The 18,020-nt window shown below is 57.5% G+C and overlaps 2 protein-coding genes across 2 annotated transcripts in view; both read right to left on the bottom strand.

Moving 5' to 3' along the window:
- LOC142823382 (maestro heat-like repeat-containing protein family member 7) overlaps positions 1 to 18,020 on the bottom strand; it is a 1,101,711-nt gene that overhangs the window by 26,393 nt on the left and 1,057,298 nt on the right. The gene's annotated exons all lie outside the window — the stretch shown is intronic.
- Positions 1,923 to 5,223, bottom strand: LOC142823410 (maestro heat-like repeat-containing protein family member 7). Its single transcript, XM_075914441.1, has 9 exons — positions 5,106 to 5,223; positions 4,504 to 4,571; positions 4,281 to 4,386; positions 3,916 to 4,011; positions 3,649 to 3,753; positions 3,126 to 3,261; positions 2,802 to 2,896; positions 2,401 to 2,553; positions 1,923 to 2,045 (listed from the first exon to the last, which is right to left on the bottom strand). Exons 1-9 carry the CDS (start codon positions 5,121 to 5,123, stop codon positions 2,028 to 2,030), a joined length of 795 nt encoding a protein of 264 aa, XP_075770556.1. The 5' UTR covers positions 5,124 to 5,223; the 3' UTR covers positions 1,923 to 2,027.

Genomic DNA, 18,020 nt, shown 5'->3' with positions numbered 1-18,020 from the left:
TAAACTCCTCTGTGCTAAATCCATATCCCCTCCTCTCCCCACTATAACTTTAAACTGAATCCCAGGAATGCAATTGTCTGTGTTTTAATCTGTTCTTTTCTCAGTTGCGCTATAACTCCTAGCAAACTTTTTTTATAATGTACCCCCTTTAAAAAAAAATGTGTAAGTACCCCCAGTACCTACAGTTTTCAGACACACACAATTTTTTTCTACCGTTGCAACACATTTGTTTAAACAACTGCATCGTAGCCGGGCGGGCGATGGCATTTTTGGGTGTAAAAGGTACAAAAAGAATAAAGCGCTGTCAAACTGAAAACTAAAATTCAGTTTTCTCCAAATTTCAGTTGTGTTGACGTGTCCCCCAGACATCTCTTGAGTACCTTTAAGGGGACTCGTACCACTGGTCGAGAAGCACTGATCTAGTCCACCCCTGCACCGAGACAGGACCAAGCATGTTTGTCTCACCTCTTGGCTCCTAGGACACGGCTTGAACTAACGCACTTGGAAAGACATTATTGTTTATACGCCCAAAGTGCTTCGTCTCAGTGTATTACCATAAAATCTAACTGACCAAACTCTGACCTTTCATTTCCCTGTCACTTGGCCAGCCACAGCCTCACACGCCTTCGGCATCGATCTCAAAGCCTTCGTCACGCTTTTACACACCTGTGCTGACACGCTTGTGAGCCAGGCACACTTGTGCGACACGTCCCAAAGCACTTGCTCCAGGGCATTACATCGCACTTGCCTGCCTTTGATGGACAGGGAAAGGGAGACCTGAAAGGCCTCTCCAAGGTCACCAGCGCGAGAGTGAGCGCAGAATTGAGGAGCAAGGGGTCTAGCACACAACTCTGTGCCTTAGTCACTAGGTGGCATTAGATTAGAACCCGGGAGTTCTTACGCCCAACCCCCTGCCCCCTCCACTAGGCCATGCTGCTGGCCTCCCGCCTCTCCCCCTGGGCTTGGAGACAGACGGGAGGCTGGAGCCAGCCTGCGCAGAAGGGGCTATAACGCTTACAGCACGTTCATGACACTGCCCCTGCGCAGCCCCTCTCAGATCCACACTCGGAACCCACAAGAAACACCCCAAGAGCGGAGATGAAACCGCCACTCACCTGCAGCCCAGCTTCCAGGAAGGGCAAAGCAAAAGCGGCGCTCGCGGATTCCAGCCCAGCCTGGCACCTGCTTCCTGAACTTTGGCCCCTTTCCTCCAAGATAGCAGGAGGCTGCTCTGGGCCTTTTGTGCAGACGACGGGGCAGAAAAGCAAACTCAGCTGTTGGTTCCATCTTGCGGGCAGAGCCCCGGCAGACAGTGGCAGGCGGGGGTATCGACTGACCCTCCAACCCAGGATATTCCCCCCACACCTGGATTCGCTTCCTAGTCATCCCCATCTCCCTGCACGATCCTTGTTTCTCATCCCGCCGGTCCGAGAAATTGTCAGAGCAGGCACCTCCTCAGCCAGAGCCTGCCCCTGGCGCCCACGTCCCCTCCCCGACTGCCTGTCCCAGGCGACCACCTGAACCTGCGTCCCCCATTCCCTCAGATCACAGCTCCCTCCCTGACCCTGCACCCCCCGACACCCCTCCCCCAGGCCAGACTCCTCTCTGGTACCCGCACCCCCTCCCCCAAACCCTCTGCTCCCCCTTCACCCAGGTCACAGCTCCCTCCCTGACCCTGCACCCCTCTAGAGCCCCTCCCCCAGGCCAGAGTCCTCTCCTGCGCCCATACCCCCTCCTGGACCCTGCACCCCTATCCACCGCCCCAGATCATACCCCCCCCCGCACCCAGGCTCCCCCCCTAAGCTCCCTTCTGCACCCAACCGCCCCGTCCCAGACCCCAAAGCCCTCGGTAGAAATGTGGCCCTTGATCAGTTGCCAAAATGGGCCCCCCATTACAAATTATTGACCAAGCCTGATCCAAATGTTTTTTGAAACATTGTTTAATGAGAATGTAAATACAATTCAATACAATTGGGAGGGTTGGGGGGAGGGGGACGCAGCTGCTGGCTCCTCAGCTCTTGCTGCTCTCACTGGGTGTCTTCCTGCTGCAAGGGAAGCAGAATCCGTCACATTCATCCCTGGGGACTCAGGGGAACTGGCCCCCCAGCATTTCCACCCTCCTCCCCCCTGCTCTCTGGTCACCCCCCGTCAGGCCCGCAGGGTGAGCTCCTGACCCCCCCCCCCAGAGCTCCTGACACCTCGGCCCCCTCCCGCCTCCTAGGACAGTTTCTGTGTTCAGAGCCTCCCCCACCCCCAGGGACGCTCGCAGGGGCAGGAGGGATTCTGCCAGCAGGGACGTGGGGTGGGGGCAGCCTGAGGAAAGGGGCGGGGGACTCCCTGAGGGGATGGGAAGGAGACCCTGGCCCTGCCCCACTCTCCTGATCTGCTCCGGCTGCTCACCATGTATTCCAGGAGCTGATGGGCCTGCCCATGCAGGGCGTGGGCCAGGACCAGCCCGGCCTGGCTGGGGCGCCGCAGGGGGGAGCGGGCAGCGAGCAGAGCCTTGTCCAAAAAGCAGTTCTCCTGCTCTGGTGTAAAGAGCTGCCCAAAGACCTGGAATCAAGAGCACAGGAGGTTTCAGCTGACGGCCCAGAGCCCGGCCCCAACTCCTGGGGCTAAAACAGCTTCCTCCTCCCCCAAACTCCCTTCCAGACCCTGCACCCAGACGCTCTCCTCACCCGGCACCCCAACCCCTGCCCCAGGTCACAGCTTCCTCCTGCCCCCAAGACCCTCCTACCCCCACGAGGGCCCCAGCCAGCCCCACCCCCGAGCCCTGCCCTGCCCTGGCAGCGCGTCCTTACCTCTCCCACCCTCACGCTGTTGCTGTGAGCCAGGACCCATCTTTCTTTGTAGTAGTGTCTGCACCACAGGTCCTCTGCCTGGTGGATGTTGAGGCCTGCAAGAGACACAACAGGGTGATTCTGGTGGCAGGTCTGAGCCCTTCCCCTCCCACGGGTCCCTGCAGGCATCCCTGGGCAAATGGAGGGGCACAGGGGGCAGAAGGGGAACACAGAGGGACGCATCCCCCCTTGGGCCAGTCTGGGGGAAAAGGGCTGGGTCCCCTCCCCCCGCCGCCGGCACCCTCAGGGTGTCCCTGGGGCCCAGGTCCCGGCTGGGTTCCTTACCCCTGTGGTGCAGGAGGAGTTGATACAGGCTGTGCACCCCCTCCCGGGCCAGCCGGCTGACGTCTTCGGATGGGTCCGAAATAAAAAGGCCCAGCTGGGCCACGTGGTGACCCATCCTCGGCCAGTCGGCGGAGTTCTGAGGGGAGAGAAGAGGGGGGGTCCCTCAGCATCCTGGGGCTGCACGTCCCATGCAAACGGCCGCCGAGGCGGGTCTGAGCTCGGGGGACGGACAGAGACACCTCCCGGGGCGGGGCGGGGCCGGCCTTGCGAGGAGACAACCCTGAGCAATGGCCCCGACTGAAGGGTCACTCCGGGGGTGGAACAAGGGGATCCACTGACGGCCACTCCCCAGTCTGGGGCCCAGTCCCTCAAGAGCCCCCCTGAAGGGCCCAGGGTCGCCCCTCCCCGGGGAAAGGAGAACGCGGCCCATTCCCGGCCCATTCCCGGCCTGCCTCTGCCTCCCGGGGACGCTCCCAGCCCCGCGCCCTGCAGCCCCAGAACCCCCGGCTCCGAGGTCACTTACGTCAAACCCCGGGAGGGTGGTGGCGACTCCCAGCAGGGCCGTGGTGCTGCCAAGGGCCCTGGCTCGCTCCTGGGGCAGGCGGGACTCCAGCCACGGGCTCAGGTGCTGGGGGGGAAAGAGGCAGGTCAGGACCCGTAGGGAGGTGCCGGTTCTGGGCAGAGCCTGGGGCTCCTCTCGGACTGTGCCCCCCCCAGCCACTGACACTGCTCCTCTCTCGGCCCCCCGAGGAAGCAGGGACAATGGCCCCGTCCCCCCCACGGGGCTCACCTCCATTATGAGCTGCAGCCGGGCGGTGTCTGGGGACTCGGCGAGGAGGCTCGCCAGTAGGGCCTGGAGGTCGTAGGGAAGGGCCCGGATGAACTGCTGCAAGACAAGGGGGAGCCCTGGGTCAGAGAGGGGTTGGGGGATCCAGGCCACCCGCTGGCTCCGGGGTGCAGCCTTGAGCAGGGTCTGAGCCGCCTCGCAGAGCAGGGAGGAGCCCAGGCTGGGCATGGATGGGACGGGCCCCCCGGGAGAGCAACGGGAACCCTGGAGGGAAGGATCCAAACCTGCAGCTTCTTCCCTCCCTCTGCCCCCCCCCCCCCTCTCTGGAGCTCCAGCCCAGCCCGGGAGCAGGGCCCGGAGGGACGTACCTGCGTGTGGATGGGCTCCTGCTGCCAGTCCCCAGACACTGTCTGTCCCACGGCCGCCGTCAGCAGGGGGCTCAGGAGCTGGGCCCGCAGGGGAGGCTGCAAGGTGCTGGCAGGAGAGAGGGGCAGAGGCTGTTAATTCAGCAGCAGGAGACAGAGACTTTCCCGCTCCCTGGCCAGGGGATCTGCTCTGGGGGGAGTCGGCGGGGGGCGGGGGGGTCGGTACCTGAGGCTGCAGGCGGCGTTGAGGCAGTCGGCCAAGACCAGCGGGGGGGGCGAGTCCTCCATGATCTCCTGTGAGACCCAAGGGGAAAAAGGGGCATGTGAGGCTGGGCCCCCAAGAGACGCTCACGCGGCCAGCGCCCCCACCCAGCAGGATCCAACCCCACTGCCTCCCGCTGCCCTGTAGCCCCCCTGCCCGGCACAGGGCCCCTCCCAGCACCCCCCTCCCAAACCGGGACCAGCTCAATCCTTGTCCCCAGGCCGTCTCCTGCCCCTCCCTGCCCTGGTGACCAGCCTCTGAACCTCCTCATCCCTGCTCCCCAGGCGCATCCCCAGCAGCCCGCTCGGCTCCCTTCCAGCCCCCCATGGCCCGGGGAGACCCCTCCCTGTCCCGAATCCCCCTTCCTGTCCGGCACCCCAGACCTGCCCCATTTCTGTGTCCCTCCCTCCTCCAGCATCCCCACCCACCCTCCCCATGTCCACCTCCAGCCCTCCTGGCTCCACCCATCCCGTTTCCAGCACCCCCACCCGCCGCCATGGCCCAGGCAGACCCCTGTCCACCCCACGTATCCCCTCCCCTCCTCCCGGCCGCCGCGACTCGCTTACAACGATCCTGGCCATCATGGTGTCCTTGCAGCAGCGCGGCGCCAGGGTGTCCTCGCCCCTTTGGAGGGCGGCGAGGCAGGCGAGGGGGATGGCCAAGAGGAACCGCTGCAGGGCGACTGGGCTCTGCACCCCAGAGAGAGTCTGTGAGCCTGGGGCCTGCCTGCCCCCCACGGACAGCTGCAGGGCTCAGGCCTCCCAGGAGTGGAGGTGGGAGCTGCCGGTTGTCCAAGCACCCACACTCCCCCCCCAACTGCTGCCTCAGGCTTGTGGGGGCCCAGCTGGTGCATGACAAGAGCCCCCAGCTTGGGGGGCCCAGGTCATGCAGGAGAAGGGGCCCCAGGGGGATCCCCAGGGACAAGCCCCTCCCGGAGGGGGGGACGTGCTGTGAAGGGGCCGGACAATCTCGGGTCCCCCCCGTGTGGAGAAGGTTCCTACCGTGTCCCGGGTGTGGAGCTGCTCTTCGATGTCGTAGATGGCCCCTTCCTCCACCCGGGAGTTCACCCGCTCCTGGCAGAGCTCCGCCGAGGCGCAGGGGGGCTCTGTGCGGGAGGGAAGGGACCAGGGTGACTCCAGCGGCCAGCAGGGGTCACGCGCCCCCATGTCAGGGACCCAGGGCAGGTTGGGCCCCACACGCCCCTCGCAGGGACCCATCCCCCTTCCACCCTCACATCTGCCAATGCTCTCAGCAGAGCCCCCACCAGGAACAAGAGAGCCAAGCAGCCCACGCCCCCATCCATTGCCCAGGGTGCGGGGCAGACACTGGGGCTGCCCCTCCCCCCCCCGGGTACTGGGTGAGCCCCTGGGCCCAGCGTGTTCACGGCCCCTCACCTGGGTCTGAGCGGCTACGGGAGGTGGCCCGGCTGCAGCTGGAGGCCCAGGCGCTGCTGCTGACGGACCTGGACCCACAGCTGCAGGGGCTGGTGCGGGGAGCGACGGGCTGGGGGCTCCCAGAGACTGGCAGGTCCCCGGGGGCCGGGCAGGGCGATGCCCCCTGGTGGTAATGGGGGCTGGGCTCCCGGGGCAGGTGTTTCTCTCCACAGAGGAGGCCCCGGAGCCACCCTACCCGGCTCCCCCACTGGGCTGGGTCCCGCCTGCCCAGCCGCCTCTGGAGCCAGGTCCGGGGGGGCCTGGCCGGTGGGCGAGTCGCCCCGAGCTGGTGGGATCCAGCTTCCCCGCCCACGGGGACGGAGAAGCTGCTCCCCACCGACCCTGGGGCCATCTTCAGGGCTTTCTTGAACCACAGCCGAAAACGTTTGGCCATGCTGCAAATGAGGGGAGCAAAGGGGAGCTTGGGGCGCAGCCTGATGAACGAAATCCAGGGGTTCCAGCTCCCCAGAGCGACTGCCCCCAGCCCCCAAATGGCCCCTTGCTTATCGGTTCGGTCTTGCACAGGCACTGCAAGGACCTGAGGGTATGTCTACACTACCCCGCTAGTTCGAACTAGGAGGGTAATGTAGGCATACCGCACTTGCAAATGAAGCCCGGGATTTGAATTTCCCGGGCTTCATTTGCATAAGCGGGGAGCCGCCATTTTTAAAACCCCGCTCGTTCGAACCCCGTGCAGCGCGGCTACACGGGGCACGAACTAGGTAGTTCGAACTAGGCTTCCTAGTTCAAACTACCGTTACTCCTCATTCCACGAGTCTCCTGCCCATCAACAGCCCCTTCTTGGCCAATCAGGGGAGAATCTAAGGTGTGGGGGGTGGAGCGTTCTCCCCAAAGACACCGGCATAGACTTGTTCCAGCCCCACCTCCCCAGTCCCCACAATGGGGGCTGCATCCCCCACCCCACGGCTCCTGCAAACCACCCCCCGTCCTTCAGCTAGTCTGTTGGGTCCCAAGCTGGGGGAGGCAGCAAGGGAAGGTCACAGAGGAGGCAAGAACAGAGCAGAAATGTGGGGGGATGGAGGAAAAGGGAAACCAACCAGGAGAAAGCCCCAGTGGCGCTAAGGACGCAGCCCAGGTGAGGAATCACCTTCTGGCCCTTGACCGAGGGCTGGGCCTGCCTGGAACCCAGCCGGCCCCGGGCGGGATCCAACCCCTGGGGGCTCTTACCTTCGTCACAAAGGTGTCGGGATGTGGAACTCACAGAACGCGAAGGAACCGTGAGGAGGAGACGCACCAGAGCTAAAGCAACCGGGGGTCTCCAAAGTCCCCTGGGCCCGCCCCCCGCTTTTATCAGCCTGAGATGTGGGTCCCTCTGTGAGGTCATCACCTCCCCACCTGCCCTTTGCCTTATATGCTGAGGGCTGCCCAAAGCCCCTGTGAGGTCACCGCCCCCCCCCACCCTGCCAGGCAAATGTCCTGCCTCTGGACACCCCCCTGGGAAGTTTGAGCCATTACTAGGGGTCCCTCCCCCTCCCTCATAGGCTGCTCCCTGCCCTACACTGCAGGCTTCTTGCACGAGAGCTGTTTCACGCCGGAGTTCTTGCGCAAAAGGTCTCGTGCAAGAGTGCCTCCACCCTGCCATGGGCTTTTGCACAAGAGCGTCCATGGCAGTGTGAACGCTCTCTTGTGCAAGAAAGCTCTGATGGTCATTTTAGCCATAAAAGTGTCTTGCTCAAGAAGCCCCTGGTGCCCGTCCACGCTGCCTTCTTGCACAACAGCTCTTGCACAAAGGGGGCTTAGTCATCGTCGGGAGAGGAATAACTCCTGTGCAAGGAGCCCTGTTCTCTGATGCTTTACTGCAAATTTACTTCTGCAAGAACACACGTAGAGTGTAGACGCGCCACAAGTTTTTTCGCAAGAACACACAAAAACAAGCCATGTGGATGTTTTCTTTTTAGGCAAAAGCCCCTTTTTGCACAAGATCGGTCGGCCTTTTTGCAGAATCATAGAATCATAGAATCATAGAATAATAGGACTGGAAGGGACCTCGAGAGGTCATCGAGTCCAGCCCCCCGCCCTCAAGGCAGGATCAAGCTCCGTCTACACCATCCCTGACAGATGTCTATCTAACCTGTTCTTAAATATCTCCAGACAGGGAGATTCCACCACCTCCCTTGGCAATTTATTCCAATATTTGACCACCCTGACAGTTAGGAATTTTTTCCTAATGTCCAATCTAAACCTCCCCTGCTGCACTTTAAGCCCATTACTCCTTGTCCTGTCCTCAGAAACCAAGAGGAACAAATTTTCGCCTTCCTCCTTGTGACACCCTTTTAGATATTTGAAAACCGCTATCATGTCCCCCCTTAATCTTCTTTTTTCCAAACTAAACAAGCCCAGTTCATGAAGCCTGGCTTCATAGGTCATGTTCTCTAAACCTTTAATCATTCTTGTCGCTCTTCTCTGCACCCTTTCCAATTTCTCCACATCTTTCTTGAAATGTGGCGCCCAGAACTGGACACAGTACTCCAGCTGAGGCCTAACTAGTGCAGAATAGAGCGGCAGAATGACTTCACGAGTTTTGCTTACAACACACCTGTTGATACAACCTAGAATCATATTTGCTTTTTTTGCAACAGCATCACACTGTTGACTCATATTCAACTTGTGGTCCACTATGACCCCTAGATCCCTTTCCGCCATGCTCCTTCCTAGACAGTCGCTTCCCATCTTGTATGTATGGAACTGATTGTTCCTTCCTAAGTGGAGCACTTTGCATTTCTCTTTATTAAACCTCATCCTGTTTACCTCTGACCATTTCTCTAACTTGCTAAGGTCATTTTGAATTATGTCTCTATCCTCCAAAGAAGTCGCAACCCCACCCAGTTTGGTATCATCTGCAAACTTAATAAGAGTACTCTCTATCCCAATATCTACATCATTGATGAAGATATTGAATAGTACGGGTCCCAAAACAGACCCTTGAGGAACTCCACTTGTTATCCCTTTCCAGCAGGATTTAGAACCGTTAACAACAACTCTCTGACTACGGTTATCCAGCCAATTATGCACCCACCTTATCGTGGCCCTATCTAAGTTATATTTGCCTAGTTTATCAATAAGAATATCATGCGAGACCGTATCAAATGCCTTACTAAAGTCTAGGTATATGACATCCACCGCTTCTCCCTTATCCACAAGGCTCGTTATCTTTTCAAAGAAAGATATCAGATTAGTTTGGCATGACTTGTTCTTCACAAACCCATGCTGGCTATTCCCTATCACTTTATTACTTTCCAAGTGTTTGCATACTATTTCCTTAATTACCTGCTCCATTATCTTCCCTGGGACAGACGTTAAACTGACCGGTCTATAATTTCCTGGGTTGTTCTTATTCCCCTTTTTATAGATGGGCACAATATTTGCCCTTTTCCAGTCTTCTGGAATCTCCCCTGTCTGCCATGATTTTTCAAAGATCATAGCTAAAGGCTCAGATACCTCCTCTATCAGCTCCTTGAGTATCCTGGGATGCATTTCATCAGGACCTGGTGACTTGCTGACATCTAACTTTCCTAAGTGATTTTTAACTTGTTCTTTGTGTATCCTATCTTCTAAACTTACCCTCTCTCTGCTTGTATTCACTACGTTAGGCACACCTCCAGACTTCTCGGTGAAGACCGAAACAAAGAAGTCATTGAGCATCTCCGCCATTTCCAAGTTCCCTGTTACTGCTTCTCCCTCCTCGCTAAGCAGTGGGCCTACCCTGTCCTTGGTCTTCCTCTTGCTTTTAATGTATTTATAAAAGGTCTTCTTGTTTCCCTTTATGCCTGTAGCTAGTTTGATCTCATTTTGTGCCTTTGCCTTTCTAATCTTGCCCCTGCATTCCCGTGTTGCTTGCCTATATTCCTCCTTTGTTAGTTGTCCTAGTTTCCATTTTTTATATGACTCCTTTTTTATTTTGAGATCATGCAAGATCTCCTTGTTAAGCCAAGCTGGTCTTTTGCCATATTTTCTATCTTTCCTACACAGCGGAATTGTTTGCTTTTGGGCCCTTAACAACGTCCCTTTGAAATACTTCCAACTCTCCTCAGTTGTTTTTCCCTTCAGTCTTGCTTCCCATGGGACCTTACCTACAAGTTCTCTGAGCTTATCAAAATCTGCCTTCCTGAAATCCATTACCTCAATTGTGGTGGTCTCCCTTCTACCTTTCCTTAAGATCATGAACTCTATTATTTCGTGATCACTGTCCCCTATACTGTCTTCCACTTTCAAGTTCTCAACTAGTTCCTCCCTATTTGTTAAAACCAAATCCAGAACAGCTTCTCCTCTGGTAGCTTTTTCAACCTTCTGAAACAGAAAGTTGTCTCCAATGCAGTCCAGAAACTTATTGGATAGCCTGTGCCTCGCTGTGTTAGTTTCCCAACATATGTCTGGATAGTTGAAGTCCCCCATCACCACCAAATCTTGGGCTTTGGATAGTTTTGTTAATTGTTTAAAAAAGGCCTCATCCACCTCTTCCACCTGGCTAGGTGGCCTGTAGTAGAAATAGGGATCTTGTGGGAAAAGGGGGTTTTTTGCACAAAAAGTAAACATCCACACGGCTTGGTTTTGCGCACAAACCCCGAGCACAAAAACGGATCGGCAGAAAATATGCAAATGACATTGCGTGTCATAGAGTCCCTCGTTAGCATATTTGTTGCCAAAAAAACTCGTTGTGTAGACGTAGCCTAGGAGAGAAGCGATCTCAGACACAAAGCCCTTCAGTAAGAGGGCATAGCCCTGGGGCGTGGTAGGAGACGTACGGCAGACATGGGAGGTCACTCTCCTAGCTATTTGGCACGGAGGAGGCCTCAGCTGGAGCACTGTGTCCAGATCTCAGGGCCATGCTTTAGGAGAGAGAGTCCAGAGGGGAACTATGAAAAGGGATTAGGGACGTTAGATATTCACCGAGTAGTCAATTAACCTCATGATTTCTTATCGGTTACTTGACTTTTCAAGTAACCCTGGTCCCCAGGGGCCAGCTGTCTCAGTCCTGGCTCGCGCTGGGTCCGGGACCTACCTCCTCTGCGGCTCTGCATTTACAGTGTGTTAGGAGCCAGGCAGGCAGGCAGCCTCGCTCAGTTCCAGTTTGCACCAGGTCCAGAAGCTCAGACCCAGCCCCCAGGCAAGGGCTGCTGCCAGCTTGTGCTGCTGCCTCTGATACAGAGGCAGCAGTACGGAGTGCCAGGAGGGAACTGGTCTAAAAAGCACCTCCCCTTGCGACCTGGCTGCCTGTCATCCCACGCTGCTGCCTGCGTTTTTGGCGAGAGAGAGCCGCCTGTCTTGAGACACCGGTGGGGAGTCGGATTTTCAAAAGGCAGGTCTCTGTCCTTTGTGAGCCTTCCAAAGCGCTTCGGTGGGGGGAGGGGGCAGGAAGGCGGACGACACTCAGGAATTGTAGCACCCAAATCCACGGAGTGTTTCGCCAGCACCTCCTGCAACAGAGCCCAATCCCTGACAGGCTTTTAGGCAAGATAGATCATTTGAAAAAATGACAGACACAGGGTTTTCCGTCACCGCTCTCCCTTTCTTTTATTTCCCTGGGCTAACTGGCTTGTTCCTCTTTGGCTAAGGATGGAAGGGTATGTCTACACTACAATGTTAGTTCGAACTAACGGACGTTAGTTCGAACTAACATTCATAGCCGCTACACTAGCGCTCCGCTAGTTCGAATTTGAATCGAACTAGCGGAGCGCTTAGTTCGAACTAGGAAAACCTCATTTTACGAGGCTTAAGCCTAGTTCGAACTTACTAGTTCGAATTAAGGGCTGTGTAGCCCCTTAATTCGAATGAGTGGGAGGCTAGCCCTCCCCAGGTTTCCCTGGTGGCCACTCTGGCCAACACCAGGGAAACTCTATGCCCCCCTCCCGGCCCCGGACCCCTTAAAGGGGCACAGGCTGGCTACGGTGCCCGTGCCAGGTGCAAGGCTGCTAGCACCCAGCCAGCAGACCCTGCATCTGGCACGGCACAGAGCCACCCACCCGATGTCCCCCAGCCCACCCCCTCTTCCCGGGACCAGGCTGGCGGCTCCCGGAAGCTTGCCCGGGACCGCAAGAGGCGGGTACATTCCTGGGCTAGTGCGGACATCGTGGACCTCGTCCACGATCTCCGCACTAGGCACAGGAAAGTGGCCATCTAGGGCAGGAGAGCTGCCAGCCTGGCCACCCAGGAGCAGGTTTGCATGAAAATCAAGGGGGTCCACTGAGACCCCCGACCCTGAGCCCTGAGCTTACAATGGCCGTCCTGGGTCAGACCAAAGGTCCATCTAGCCCAGTAGCCTGTCTGCCGACAGCGGCCAACCCTAGGGACCGTGGAGGGGATGGACCAAATACAGTGACCAAGCCATTTGTCTCGTGCCATCCCTCTCCAGCCTTGCACAAACTTTGGGCAGGGACACCACTCCTACCCCCTGGCTAAGACTACTCCATGGACCCAACCTCCATGACTTGATCTCACTTCCCTTTAAACTCTGTTCTAGTTGTAGCCTTCACAGCCTCCTGCAGCAAGGAGTTCCACCGGTTAACTATTTGCTTTGGCAAGAAGAACAACTTTCTCTTACTAGTTTCAAGCCTGCTACCCAGTCCTTTCCTTTGGTGTCCTCTAGTCCTTCTTTATGGGAACTCAGGAAGAACTTTTCTGAATGCACCCTCTCCACCCAACCCCTGCTTTTAGAGACCTCTATCCTGTCCCCCCTCCGTCTCCTCTTTTCTAAGCTGAACAGTCCCAGTCTCTGTAGCCTCTCTTCATCTGGGACCTGTTCCCAACCCCTTATCATGTTAGTTGCCCTCCCCTCTCCCAGCCTTAATCTTCCCCTCTCCCACCTCCTTTTCCCAGTCTCCCCCAGTTTTGTTCAATAAAGACAGAGTCAATGTTGGAAGAAACGTTATCTTTATTTTGTACATCAAGAAGAAGGGGGGCTAGGGAAGGGTAAGTGGAAGGAGGTGAGGGAGGAATGGGGTACGAGCCCCCGATGGGGAGGACTGGGCTGGCTCTGCAGGCTTCTGGGGGTGGAAGCTCTCCTGCAGCCCCCCGATTACCCCCTCTCCCCAGATGGCAGCCTGCGGCAAGTGCAGCCGGGCTGATGGCTGAGTGGTGTGATGTGCCCAGTGTGGGTACTCCGGGCACTCCAAGCCAGGACTGGTTTTCAAGCGGGGCACCCCTTAGAACTGTCTGTCCGGGGTGGGGGTCGGGACCCTTTAAGCGCAGCCCTCGGCTAGCCTGAGACTGCATCTCCACGCTCTAAGTCCTCCTCTGATGCCCTGCTGGCACTGCTTCCGGCCATCCTTAAGCCCTGTTCAGAGTCCACTCAATGTGGACTTGCTAGTTCGAATTAGCAAAACTAGTTTTTAGTTCTAGACGCGTTAGTTCGAATTAGCTTAGTTCGAACTAGCGCTGTAGTGTAGACATACCCGAAGAGAGGAGCCAGCAGGGGTAGAATGAATTGTGTACCAGGTCCTGGAAACAAGAGCATCTCCTCCAGATCACCCATCCACACCTGAACTGTTTAAAAGCTTGGCTGCCAATAAAGACACCTTAGCTCAGCAAATGCCAAGCCAGGCACCTGTGTTTGGACACGAGGGGTGCACAGGGATGTGAGAACCAGGAAGGCTGATCTGTGAATTCACCCCCAACCATCCCAGTACAAGACAGACGCTTGCGCCAACCAGCAGGGGTCACTGCTCCTCGGGTTTGGCTTGGACAAAGGTGCCCATCTGTTTGGTGTTCGCGTCTCGGAGCTGCGCCAGCTGCCTCTGGCCACGGCGGAGCAGATACTCGATGTGCATCACGTCGGCCCGGGGGATGCTGGCGTTCTTCCGGAACTCGGCCTGGATGCGAGGCAGGAATCCCGGCTTCTCCCGGCCGGCGCGCAGGAACTGCCTGTATAGGCTCAGGACGTGCTTCTGCAGCTTGCTATGCCGGGCCATGGTGCACCTGGGGAGCCCTCCCAGGCCACGGGGGGGCCAGCGCCACGAGGCAGGGGCTGGAAGTGAACAGAGGCGGAGATGTTAGAGTAGCATCTCATTCCCAGACGCGCCTGTGCAGGCAGTTCTGTGCCCTTTTCACCCCCACCTGCTAGGGTTACCAGATGGTTTAAAAAAAATACCGAACAGCAGGGGCCGGGGGGGGGGGGGGGGGGGCGGGACTGGCTGGAAGAGAGGGGGTGGGGGGGAACCGGCCGCCGGGAAGCAGGGCTGGCTGGGAGGGGGCTGGAGGGAGCGGGGCTGGCCGGGGGGCAACCAGCCGTCGGGAAGCGGGTCTAGTTGGGTTGAGGACCAAGAGGTGGGGGAACCGGCCGGCAGCGCTGCAGAGATGTACCAGAGCCTGGGTCGGATTCATCTTTGGTGGGCCCTGGCTCCTAGACCATAGACACACTCCCCACCCCCCCCACCCCCCCGGAGGCCCTAGGGAAAATGGCACCCCGGCCCTGTGGACATGGTGCCCTCTCTGTTTCCCTTGGCCCCGTAGGCACTAAACTCCACTCCTGCCGCCCAACTCCTACAAGGCCCGACGGATTTCTCTGTGGCCCCCGACCCAAAAAAGAATCCCCCCAGCCCTGTGTTAGGGGATACGAGGGAGTCTGGCTGGGACGTAAGTGCAAATAACTCTGCTCTTAGCAGCTCTGAACCGATGGGCTCTGCCCTGTGCCCCAACCAAGAACCCTAACATAAGAACGGCAGTACTGGGTAGCCTGTCTGCTGACAGTGGCCAGCACCAGGTGCCCCAAAGAGGGTTGACCAAAGACAATGATCAAGCGATTTGTCTCCTGCCATCCTTCTCCAGCCTTCCACAAACAGAGGCCAGGGACACTATTTCTATCTCCTGGCTAATGGCCTTTTATGGACCTAACCTCCGTGAAATTATCTAGCTTCTCTTTAAATCCTGTTATAGTCCTAGCCTTCATAGTCTCCTCTGGCAAGGAGTTCCACAGGTTGACTACACCCTGTGTGAAGAAGAACTTTCTTTTATTAGTTTTAAACCTGCTACCCATTAACTTCATTTGGTGTCCTCTAGTTCTTCTATTATGGGAACTAATAAATCACTTTTCTTTATTCACCCTCTCCACACCACTCATGTTTTTATAGACCTCTATCATATCCCCCCTCAGTCTCCTCTTTTCTAAACTGAAAAGTCCCATCGCTTTAACCTCTCCTCATATGGGACTCGTTCCAAACCCCTAATCATGTTAGTTGCCCTTTTCTGAACCCTTTCCAAGGCCAAAATATCTGTTTTGAGGTGAGGAGACCACAGCTGTACACAGTATTCAAGATGTTGGTGTCCCATAGTTTTATACAGGGGCACCCTGAGTTACCAAACCACATGACACTGCCCATTAAAAACCCACCAGGACTTACCCAGCATTTATATGCAGAGGTCCCGCACCAGCAGCAATCTGCACTGGACAGGAAACCATCCGCCCAGCACGCGCGGGAAATCACAGGAACCCAGCCTGGACGGTCCGATGCCCCAGCCCTGACAGAAGAAAATCAAGGTGTGCTTGAAGTGCCACGCCCACCATCCCTTGGTCCTCTGGGGCATTCGGCACATCCTGCTGGGTGAAAGGGCCGGTCACAGCTCCAGGGTCTGTCACACTTCAGGGCCTTTGGCAGCTCCTATTCACCGGGGTCAGGCAGATAATCGCCCCGAGCTTTCCCAGCACTTTTCAGCATCAGCTCTCAAAGGGGGGCAGCATGACCCCCATGGGAGCAGGGGAATGTCAAAGAAGGAATGGGGCGGGGCAGGGGAGGCAGCCAATGGCTTCTCCTAATGCAGTGGTCCCCAACCATTTGAGGTTGCCGGGCGCCAAGGGGTGTGGCTGTTTGCCCGCAGGGCGCCCTGGAGCGGAGCCCCCCATTGCGCACCCGGGGGCGGGGCCCCCCCATAGACACATTCCCAGGGCCGCCCCCCCCCCCCCACAAGTACCGCATGCCCAGGGCCGGGCCTCCCACCAAGCGCCGCGTGCCCGGGACCGGCGCTCTCCCCCCAAGCACCGCGTGCCCGGGGCCGGCGCACCCTGCAAGCGCCACGCGCCCGGGGCCGGCACTAGCGCTGGCACTCTCCCCCCCCCCAAGCACCGCGCGCCCGGGGCCGGCGCTCTCCAAGCGCTGTGCGCCCAGGGCTGGCGCACCCTGCAAGTGCCGCACGCTCGGAGCCTGCGCTCCCCCCATGCGCCACGTGGCCATAGCGCGGGCAGCCAATCTGCGGCGCCTCCGGGGCCGGCGCTCACCGTGCACCATGCGCCCGGGGCCAGCTCCGGCACCGCACATGCGCCACGTGCCCGGGGCCAGGCCAGCCCTGAGTACTTGGCGGGCGCATACAAATGCGGGCACCGTGTTGGGGACCACTGTCCTAATGTTAGCAGTGGGGACACCAAGTTCGGAAGTGAATGGTTAACCAGTAAGCCGGTTATGGTTAACCAGAGGGGGCTGGAGCAGCCCTCCACCAGCCATAGGCAGAGGGCACTCTGGCACGCCACGGGTAGGGTTGCTCAGCAGTCACAGCAGTGTGCCAAGGGGGTAGGTGTGTGGGCTGCTCCAAGCCCATCTTTAACACGTCCTACGTGTCCCATTTAATCGGTTAACTGGTTCAACATATTGTTTAACTGGTTAGCTAATTAAATGAGATTTTACATCCCTGGCACCAAGGTGGCTAAAAGTAGGGTTGAATTGGGACTAGAAATTCCAGGATTTTGACTTTTTTTTCCTGATCACACACAGTTCTGCAAATAAATTCACGTTTTGTTTAGATTTTGACTTTTTTTAAATGTAGTACGGTGGATTACGGAAGATAAACTTTAAAGAGACCAAACAAAGAGTCATTTCAGGAATGGAAAACTACATTTTAATGTTCTGAAATGGTGGAGTTTTCCCCTTCCAAACAAAAGGTCACTAAAATCAGCATTTTCCAATGGAAAAACAGCCCCTCAGAAAACTTCCTTCCAGCTCTAGTTAAAACGGACGTATTTTGAAGTGTATAATCAACCTCTGGAACTCACTGCAAAAGGATATTAATGATGGTGAAGGAAAGGGGAGGGAATCATAGAATCATAGAGCTGGAAGAGACCTCAGAAGGTCATCAAATCCAGCCCCCTGCTCTAGGCAGGACCAATCCCAACTAAATCAACCCGGCCAGGGCTTTGTCAAGCTGAGACTTAAACACCCGCTGTGTACAGCCTGTCTGATCCCTTCTGGGGAAGCATGGGTGGGAAGAAAGAATTAGACAGGGTTAGACAAACCCGTAGGTCTTGGTTGACTTCGTCCTGCTTCAGGGCAGGGCGCTAAACTTGGGGACTACTCTAGTCAGACCAACATTTCAATCAATCTTGTCAAGAAACAGGCAAAAAAAACCAACCCAAACCAGGGAGAAACACGTTCCTTGGTTTGTAAACACAGACACAGAGAACAGCTCCTTCCGTTAGGGGGGGTGGGAATAAAGAAAATAATCCCTCGCCCCCTCCCCTTCCTATTTGGTCCTAAAGGATGAAGATTTGTGCAGGCTGCGGGGGCAGGACTGATATTCAGGGAACGGGGAGCATGGGGGAGAAGGGGGCAGCTTGCTTACAATCCAGGGGCAACCCCGTGTCTCGGGGCTGGCCTAGCAGAGGCGGGATTTCTGCAGCGCAGGGGGACACGAGGTGAAACAAGCAGCGACTCGGCCGATTGGGGCTTGTTATTGTAGGGTCGCATTGAAGCAGACACTGGCACCAGCGTCGCCTCCAAGAGCGAGGGGAGTGCGCGGCCTGGTAACCCCGGACGGACCCGGACCTGGACCCCCCTGCGCTGGGGGGCCAGGAGTCACCGCCCCCCGCCCCTCACCTCCGCCTCCTGCCTGCTCGCAGCTCCCGGGCCCGCGGCAGCAGCTGTGCCAGCCGGCTCCGAATGTTGAAACACCAGCAACATTAGCCCTCGCTTCCCATTGGCTGGAGGGCCCCAGGGGCGGGCGCAGGAAAGGGGAAGCTCCGCCCTTCGAGGGCCACGTGGGCCGGCAGTGGAAGTTGCAAGTCAGCTGGAGGAGAGAGGGGCCCGGCCCGGCCTGCGCACGTGGCTTTCA

This window comes from Pelodiscus sinensis, chromosome 33 (assembly GCF_049634645.1).
Source record: "Pelodiscus sinensis isolate JC-2024 chromosome 33, ASM4963464v1, whole genome shotgun sequence".
Lineage (NCBI taxonomy): Eukaryota > Metazoa > Chordata > Testudines > Trionychidae > Pelodiscus > Pelodiscus sinensis.
The sequence above is the reverse complement of the archived record's forward strand: the minus strand, read 5'-3'. Positions and strand labels throughout refer to the sequence as shown.

Bases quoted from the DNA above. Each gene is read 5' to 3' on its own strand.
- LOC142823410 (XM_075914441.1), bottom strand. The intron at 4,387-4,503 runs GTACCGACCCCC...CTCTCCTGCCAG, and splicing joins AACGCCGCCTGCAGCCTCAG to CACCTTGCAGCCTCCCCTGC. The intron at 4,012-4,280 runs GTACGTCCCTCC...CTTGTCTTGCAG, and splicing joins AGGAGCCCATCCACACGCAG to CAGTTCATCCGGGCCCTTCC.